General features: G+C 36.2%; 1 protein-coding gene across 1 annotated transcript; it reads right to left on the bottom strand.

Moving 5' to 3' along the window:
• Positions 1 to 8298: 8298 nt before the first annotated feature.
• LOC116142569 (uncharacterized mitochondrial protein AtMg00810-like) lies at positions 8299 to 9246 on the bottom strand. The gene has a single exon (XM_031428007.1). It carries the CDS (start codon positions 9244 to 9246, stop codon positions 8299 to 8301), a length of 948 nt encoding a protein of 315 aa, XP_031283867.1.
• Positions 9247 to 9857: the final 611 nt, after the last annotated feature.

Here is a 9857-nt window from a genome sequence, read left to right as displayed (position 1 = left end):
CTCTTAAAAGTTGTAAACACTTTAATTGATTATATAAATGATGTAATATCCAGTAATATTCTATATTTTTCCAATTAATAGTTAGGGATGGGATAAATAATCCGAAAACCGAACCGAAAATTAGGTTTTTTTATTAACTGGTTCTGTTTTCGGTTTGTGAAATTCAAAAAACCGAAAAACCGGTACGGTTTTTGGTTTGAAAAAAATTTCAAACCAGTTAACCGAAAACCGGTTTTACCCTAAATATAAAAGCAAAAAAATTATTATATATAAAATAATAAATATTTGAATTTAGAGACTTAAATGAAATATTAAAGAATTTTAAGGATTAAAGGATAATTTGAAAACCGGTTAACTGGTAACCGAACTGAAAATTCGGTTCGGTTTACATTCGGTTTTTAGCCGAAACCGATCCGGTTTTTGGTTTGGATAAACTGGTTCGGTTAACCGGATTATCCCACCCCTATTAATAGTGCATCCTATCACTTGTTATCCTTGTTTGCTGTGAGATTTTGAAAACTTTTTAAAATTTATTGTGATTATTGATTTAATAATAATAAATAAATAAGCTAGCTGCAGAATTTTATTAAAACAGTGACGTAAATTTGTTATCAAAACATTGACCTAAGCCTATTGAAGACAATTGACGTGAGCCTACAAAGTTTGAAAATTTATTGAATAAATGAAAACTATGGTCTGGCTATGGCTACCAGTTTCTTCCATATTCAAATAAATGGTTATCAAAGCCCTAGATAGTAAATACGCGTATAAAACACATTTTGATGTATGTTATAAAAACTGTCGAATTATATGCGTATAATATGAATATCCGTATAATTCACGAATTATTGCCAAAAAAAAAAAAAAAAAAACCATTGCTCACCCCAAAACAACGTCGTTTTAGTGGGGTTTAATTCAAAATTAAACAGAATCTCTTCTCTTCTTCTCTTCTTCTTTCTTCCTCAGTTCTTCGACGAATGAAATTTTCAGCTTTTCTTCCTCAGTTCTTCGACGTTTTCAGCTTTTCTGCCAATACTTTCCCTTCCTCAACTCGAAAGGTGAACTAGTTGAGATTTTTAATGGGTTTGTGTTTGTGTTTGGGGAAGAAGAATAAGTTTGAGGCAGGGAAAGTATTGGCAGAAAGAATAGCCTGTAAAGCAGATATCATTGTTGGAGCTCTGAAAGAAGCAGTTGGCCTTGTGGGTGAGACACTGAGAGATGATTTGATTGAAGAAGAGAGAGGGAGGGGGGTTTTTAAGATGGGTCATGGGTGTTTTGTGTTTGTGGTGGATTTCAATGTACGTGTCAACACTCAACACTAAAGATTACATTCTATTCCACAAACAAAAAAATAAATAAACATCTTTTCTACTGGCGGATTAGAACAAGACATGGGCTTGGGAATTTGTTAAGGCAAAGAAAAGATTAATGTTACCACGGGCAAAAGCAAAAGCAAAAGATTTAATTGAAGTAAATGCAAAGATACATTAATAATTAATTCATAAAAGTGTTAAAACTAAGGTTGATATTGCCATATTTTTTAAAACGTATTATTGAGAATGTACCATATTAAACTCGTATATACTCATATCGTATTTTTTTCGTATTTGAATTTTATGGTCGAATTTTTATAAACGTATTGCCGTATTATACCCGTAAAATTCCCGTACTCTTTTTTTGCCATACTCGTATTTACTAACTATGATAAAAGCACAGCCCTCAAGGCCCCCACTCTCATTTAAATTTCTGTCATATACTGTTGACGCTTGATTTTGGACGCCAACGACTCGCACGTGGGAAACGCTGAGCTAACTCAGGAGACACACGTGAATGGATCCATGAGATTTGAATATGGAGCTGAGATTATATATGTTACAGAAAACATAAATAAAAGATTGGCAAGAGGGGTTTTTATAGTGGTTCGGATGCTCAACAAGCGACTCCTACATCCACTGTTATTTTATTGATCTCTGACTATTTCTATGATATTGCCCATAAAGCATACAAAGATGAAGAAATACAGTGTTTACATAGAGAAAGAATTGAGCTCTTATTTATGGTTAGCTCTCATATGCCCAACCTCCCTCTTCGGGAACAGAAGTGCCAACTTATACACCTAAACACTCAATGTAATGAGTGTTTTGCAAGTTGCCTTGACAGATGGAAGGCTCTCGTCCATTCATTTCTTGAAAGGAGACAGGGTTGGTAAGAATATTTTGAGGCAGATATGGGCTTGGCAGCTAGTACAACAAGACATTAAATGAGCTGACATAAGCGTGACTTTTGAGATACAACATACCTTGACTTTTCTACCATATTCTATTCAGAGTCCATGATTTATCACATAATAATTTCATATTTGTACCAACTCAAAAATACAAACAAGCCATGAGTTGTTGTGTGGAAACAATATTTTACGGTTTTTGCCAAACAAAATTTTGTTTTATTTTGCTCATATTTGATTAACATATCGGTAAAACTTAGCAACTTTAAAATTTAGCATAGTTTTCTTCTAAAATTGTACTCTCCTACATGAAATTTCATAAAGCAATTATCATTTTTTTTTNCTTATCAAGTTTATTTTGAATTTGGAATTCTGGCCCTATATGAATGAAATTATTGTTTGTATATGTTGACACTTGATTTTGGACGCCAACGACTCACACATGAGAAGCGCTAAGCGGACTTAGGAATCACACGTGATGGATTCATGAGATTTGAATATGGAGCTGAGATTATATATGTTACAGAAAACATAAATAAAAGATTGGCAAGAGGGTTTTTTATAATGGTTCGGATGCTCAACAAGCGACTCCTACATCCACTGTTATTTTATTGATCTCTGACTATTTCTATGATATTTCCCATAAGGCATACAAAGATGAAGAAATACAGTGTTTACAGAGAGAAAGAATTGAGCTCTTATCTATGGTTAGCTCTCATATGCCCAGCCCCCTCTTCGGGAAGAGGAGTGCCAATTTATACACCTAAACACTCAATGTAATGAGTGTTTTGCAAGTTGCCTTGACACATGGAAGGCTCTCGTCCATTCATTTCTGGAAAGGAGACAAGGTTGGTAAGAATATCTTTGAGGCAGATATGGGCTTGACAACTAGTACAAGAAGACATTAAATGCGCTGACATAAGCGTGACTTTTGAGGCATAACAGAAGCCTCCCAGTTTTTGAAGTGCGTAATCGCGCTTCAGAAACTCAAGTCTTTGATCTGAATGGCTGTAGTCTCAAACTGCAGAGCTCGAACTATTCTTGGCGCGATCGAGTGCTGAGACCTAGGAGCTGATCGCGATCTGTTAGGAGCTCGACCTAAAATCTGTTAGGAGCACGACCTGAAATCTGTTAAAGCTCAACTTGAAATCTATTAGGAGCAAGCAAAACGAGCTCAATTTGAGCAAAACGAGCTCAACTTGAGAGCAAAACGAGCTCAACTTGAGGAAAACGACCTCGACCCGAGAGGTCAAAACGAGCTCAATTTAGGCAAAACGAGCTTAACTTGAGAGCAAAACGAGCTCAACTTGAGAAAAACAACCTCGACCTAAGAGGTCAAAACGAGCTCAATGAGTAAAACGACCTTGACCTGAGAGGTCAAAACGACCTCGACCTGAGAGGTCAAAACGAGCTCAAAGAGCAAAACGAGCTCAATGAGCAAAACGACCTCAATTTGAGAGATCAAAACGACCTCGACCTGAGCAATGAAAACGACCTCAACCTAAGAGCACAAGAGATCAACGATTTCAGCGTGTGATTAGCGATCTGAACATGCGATTTGAAGCTAAAGATCAGCGATCTGAAGCCGAGGATCAGGATGACTTAAGCGTGTGATCTGCGATCTGGCCATGCAATTGGAGAACTCTGACGCATGCGATATGCGATTTGGCCATGCAATCGGAAAATTCTGACACGTGCGATCTGGCCATGCGATTGGAGAATTCTGACTCGTACGATCTGCGATCTGGCCACACAATCAGAGAACTCTGACACGTGCGATCTGGCCACGCGATTGGAGAATTCTAACGTGTGCAATCTGCGATCTGGCCACGCGATTGGAGAATTCTAACGTGTGCGATCTGCGACCTGGCCACGCGATTGGAGAATTATGACGCAGGTTTGAGATCTGAGCATGCCATCAGGGAACTTGGACGCAGGTTTGAGAATCGGACCTGCATGAGCCACCAAACTGTTGACGCTTGATTTTGGACGCCAACGACTCGCACGTGAGAAGCGCTAAGCGGACTTAGGAATCACACGTGATGGATCCATGAGATTTGAATATGGAGCTGAGATTATATATGATGAAGAAAACATAAATAAAAGAATGACAAGAGAGGTTTTTATAGTGGTTCGGATGCTCAACAAGCGACTCCTACATCCACTGTTATTTTATTGATCTCTGACTATTTCTATGATATTGCCCATAACGCATACAAAGATGAAGACATACAGTGTTTACAGAGAGAAAGAATTGAGCTCTTATCTATGGTTAGCTCTCATATGCCCAGCCCCCCTCTTCGGGAAGAGGAGTGCCAATTTATACACCTAAACACTCAATGTAATGAGTGTTTTGCAAGTTGCCTTGACACATGGAAGGCTCTCGTCCATTCATTTCTTGAAAGAAGACAGGGTTGGTAAGAATATCTTTGAGGCAGATATGAGTTTGACAGCTAGTACAAAAAGATATTAAATGAGCTAACATAAGCGTGACTTTTGAGGCATAACAGTATACAAGTACATTTATGTTGAAGAGCTGCTCAAAATGAGCTATGCAACTTTGGAGCTTTTCCAGCACGAGTAATGAAAGAGATAAAGGCATTGGTGGACCGTTGTGTTTCTCATTCTTACTATTAATTGTGTACTGGCTCTGTGCCAGAGCCACAATTAATATCACCGAGCTGAAATGATAAAATTATTTTTTTGGTCACTTTAACAATGAATGTAAAAATGAAGTGAAAGTAAATGTAAGATCATTGTAAATTTGTAATCAGTTTACTCTCAGCAATTATGGATTAAAATATTCAATGAAGATTGGCTTTTTATAAACTTTTTTTTTACAACTTTGATGTGGTAATACGTAATTGAGTGGATATGATTTATAATTAGAAGATAAATAACACCCATTATGAACTGATCAATAACAATTATCATGAAATTTTTTTGGTAAGATTAGATTATGAACCGAAATATTTGGCCTAAGTCCAGTTTTTATTTGATCGTGGAATCAACACTTTTATTTTCACTGTTAATGTAATGATAGTGCCTTGTTGCTTTCAATCTTTTGTCTTTTTAACAGACTAAGAAAAGCTTCTAAATTAACGAAGTCTTCCGTTCTTTCTTTCAATTTTTATTTTCAAATATATCTTGCAAGACAACATTTCAATTATTGATCTCTGATATTTTTCACTCCTAATTAACCATAGAATATGTTAGGGATATTACTGGTATTTTTATACATAATAAGATTATTAAGTGATAGTATATTATAATAAGATTTTTTCCCCTGATATTTTTCAATTATTGTTCACTACTTTTTATCTCCAGTAAACAGTTTGCTCTTCGCAATTATTGGTCATGTAATGCAAGAGCAATAATGCTACGGACACCGGGATTCTACACCGAAATCTTACACTGGTTTAGGTGTCCTGTGACTCACACCAGACACGTTTCACGTTTAAATTTTTTTTTAGTGAACGGTCGTTCATCAACTATGGATGGCCATTCACTTACATGGATGGACGTTCCCATTTAAAGGACGCCCGTTCATCAGTAAATAGAATAATAAATATAAACAAATTTAAGGGACAGCCTTTCATAACTTGGGGACGGTCGTCCCAAAAAATGGATGAGCGTCCACATATAATGGACGTCCATCCAATATTTTAATAATAAAATTTTATTAAACATAATTAATGGACGGGCGTTCATATGGTAATGGATGCCTGTCCATTAACAATGCTTTTAAAAAATAAAAAAAAATTTGGATGCTCGTTCACAAGGAATGGACGGCCGTCCCTAACGTAAAGCATTTTGTCTCTTACTCTACATATATCCTTCTCTTTCACTTCAAGTAGTATTTACTTATCTTCAACATTTTGTTGCAGGAAAAGAAGCTCTCAGAAGGCAACGTGAAGGACTTGTCAAGTGATTTGCAGGTAAGTTAGTGCTTGCTTTTGTGTACCATGTTGTTTAGGGCGCTTTGGACCTGGACTGAATTCCAGGGCACTGCCCAAAGAATGGTTGTGAACCTGGCTTTGTGTGCTTGCTGCAGTTGTCCAGCGCTCAGGTTGATGTATTGTTGCTGCTGAACTATCATGGATGAAAGCTATCGTTCCTGTTAGTTGCTACTACAGGTGGTAACTCTCTCATTACCCATAATACAAATGTCGAGGGTCCTGAAGAACATGGTACACAAAAGCAAGCACTAACTTACCTGTTTTGACCACCGAATTCGACAAGACTTAGCTCCCTATCACCATTTGCCACCCGTGACCTCCCTTTGCCGCTGCAAGTCAGTCACTTCTTCTCCCATTGACTTTTAGCCAATTGTTTTGGTTATCTTTAGGTTTGTTCAGGGGTTTTTTCAAATGGATGTTTAGTGTTTTATTCGTTAGGCAAGTGTTTTGTTTGATTTTAATTCATCAATCATGATTTGTGAGCTTGTAGTTTTTTAATGGTGTTCATGTTGTTTTGAAGAATCTGAAGTCCAGATTTGCTTTTGTGGTAAAGGATGTGAACGTGAGTTTAGTTTTTTTTTTAGTATTTTAATGGTGGGGGTTTTAGAGAGGGGACGCCGACGATTAAGAGGGTGGTGTTAAAGTTGATTTTCGTCTCTGGAATCGCCAAAAATCGACTATGAAGGGGAAGGGGTTTTGATGAAGGAGGTTAGGGGATGTATTTGGTGGTGTTGAGGTGTTCTAACGATGCCAGAATCATGCCAATTTGGCTTGAAAACGGCGAAGTGGAAGAAGAAGGTTGAAGAAGAGATTGGGGTTGTGATAAATTTGAACTTAAAATGATTATTTCTAATTACTAAGTTGAGGGTTAAAAAATAATTTATTAATTTATTTGTCAAGGGCAATATGATAATAACACTCTCTGCACCCTAACATTTGTTGTTGGTTTAAGAGTGATAATATAGAATAAATGAAACCAGAGGTATCAACTTGAGATTTTGCTAAACCTCGGTTGAGAACATGTCGTTTACTCTTTGTTTCGTGCATGGTTTGATTCCCAGTTTTGTTTTTGTTTTGGCAGTAGAGCTATTACTTTCTAGCAAAGAAAGATACCAACCCTTTTGTTAATTATATTTTTCATTCTTATTTATTTTATTTTTTTATAACTGGTGGTTCGGGTTAGCATGTATGTATCTCAATTAATCCCTTTAGACCCTAAAATTATCGATCGGATAAGAGCTAAATAAACTCAAAAGATCCATGTCTTTTTCCCTCAACTCAGAATAAAAAACCTTAAAAAAAAAAACATGATTTAACCTTAAAATAAACTAAATTGAAATGAGTAATACATATACGTAAAACTGATAAAACAGAAAATTGAGTTAAACATTAAATAGTGAAAGCTTCAACAATTTTAGTCTTCAAAAGTTTTAAAAGCGAATAGCATGAGAAAGAAAAAGAGAAAATGAGAGAGTACAAAATTTTAGGGATAAAATCATAAAAAGTAGGTGGAGCTTTGGAGAAGAAAAGTGGAAAAAGTTTTAAATTTTTAATATGATGTGGATTGGAATATAAATATTAATAACAAGTTTTTTTGTGGGTATGTATAATAGTTCTCATTTTCAAAAAAAATTGAGGGTAGGTCTGACTATATATATTAATAGCAAGGTTTTTTTTTTTTTTTTGTTTTTTTGTTTTGGCTTGAATATATATATAATAGTTCTAATTTTCAAAAAATTTGAGGGTAGGCTTGACTATATATATTAATAATAATTTTTTGTGGGGCTATATATTAATAATTTTTTTAAATCTAAGGGTAAGCCTGAGTCTACCCTCAAAGATTCGCTTTCGAGAGAGCATGTTAAATCTTATTTTTGCTATTTTATTTTTAAGGGATCTTAAACTTGAGATATGTTGGAGAAACTGAGAGCAATGAAGAAAAGGAAATGGGGGAAAATACTGTTCTGCATTTCTTATTATGCTTGACTGCTTATAAACTACAGTCATTAACCATACCACTTGCTTGAGTTAACAAATAACTCTAGTTACAATAAAGTCAACTAATCAGCCAACTACCCAACTAACCACAATTTACTTATACAATTAACACCCCCCTCAAGTTGGAGGGTGATAGAGATCAAGAACCCCCAACTTGTGTAACAATTTGGAGTGAAGAGTGCTGCCAAGAGCTTTGGTTAGCAGATCAGCAAGCTGCTCCAAAGAAGGCACATAAGCAGTCTGAATCAAGCCAAGTTTGAGCTGTTCCTGGACAATGTGGTAGTCTATGTCAATATGTTTTGTCCTCTCATGGAACATGGGATTTGAGGTAATGTGATTCATAGCCTGATTGTCACAATGAAGTGGGACTGGAATAAACTTTGGAAACCCCAGTTCTGTAAGTAATTGTACCAACCACATAACCTCACATACAGTAGAAGCCATCGCTCGATACTTAGCTTCAGAAGAGGATTTAGATATAGTTGCTTGTCTCTTAGATTTCCAACAGATCAAAGACTTACCAAGAAATATACAATATCCTGTAACCGATTTCCTGGTCATGAGGCAAAAGCCCCAATCAGAATCACAAAAAGCCGATAGATTCAGATTGTTTTCAGTAGGAAAAAACAACCCCAAACTTGGAGCTGACTTAATATATTTAACTATCTTAAGTGCAACTCCCATATGAGACTCTTTAGGATGATGCATAAACTGACTGAGCAAGTTGACAGAGTAATTTAAATCAGGTCGAGTCATACACAAATACAACAGTTTTCCCATCAATCTCTGATAAACACATGGGTCAGAAAGAAGAGGATCATTTGTAGTGGGAAATAAGGCATCATATGCAGTAGAGGTGAGCTTCAAATTTGATTCCATAGGGACTGAAGAAGGCTTAGAACCAGATAAACCAGATTCTGAAATGAGCTCTAATGCATATTTCCTTTGGCATAAACTGATTCCCTTGACAGATCTAGCAACCTCAAAACCCAAAAAATATCTCCACATCCCCAAATCCTTCAATCGAAAATTAGAATGCAAAATTTTCTTGGTTTGATTAATCATATCAACATTGTTTCTAGTAAGTTATATATCATCAACATATATTAAGAGTATGACAATACAAGAATTTGCCCTCTTAATGAATAAAGAATAATCTGCCTTAGATTGATTGAACCCTCCAGCAAAAAGAACTTGTGTAAGCTTAAAGTTCCAAGCTCTAGAAGTCTGCTTCAATCTATAGAGGGATTTGTGAAGCCTACAAACAATGTGTTGCCCCCCTGCTGAGCAAATCCTTGAGGCAACAACATGTAAATTTCCTCTTGTAAATCCCCTTGGAGAAAGACATTGTCAATATCTAGTTGATAAAGGGTCAATCATGCAAGGAAGCCAATGATAAAATGGTCCTAACAGTAACCATTTTTACAACCAGGGAAAAAGTCTTAGCATAATCTATACCAACCTACTGAGTATATCCATTAGCAACCAACCGAGCCTTATAACTTTCCAAAGAACCATCAGCCTTGTATTTGAGTTTGTATATCCACTTGCAACCTATAGGAACTTTTCCAGGAGGGAGAGAGACTACGGACTAGGTATTATTGAGCTCCAAGGCCTTAATTTCTTGCTGCATAACAGCCACCCAATTTGGATCCCTAGAAGCCTGAGAAAAGCTA

Source organism: Pistacia vera, unplaced genomic scaffold (assembly GCF_008641045.1).
Source record: "Pistacia vera cultivar Batoury unplaced genomic scaffold, PisVer_v2 Contig412, whole genome shotgun sequence".
Lineage (NCBI taxonomy): Eukaryota > Viridiplantae > Streptophyta > Magnoliopsida > Sapindales > Anacardiaceae > Pistacia > Pistacia vera.
This window is presented reverse-complemented; position numbering and strand designations above follow the sequence as displayed.

What these genes read in the sequence shown, in the direction of transcription:
- LOC116142569 (XM_031428007.1), bottom strand. Translation starts at nt 9,246, where the DNA reads ATGATTAATCAAACCAAGAAAATTTTGCATTCTAATTTTCGATTGAAG.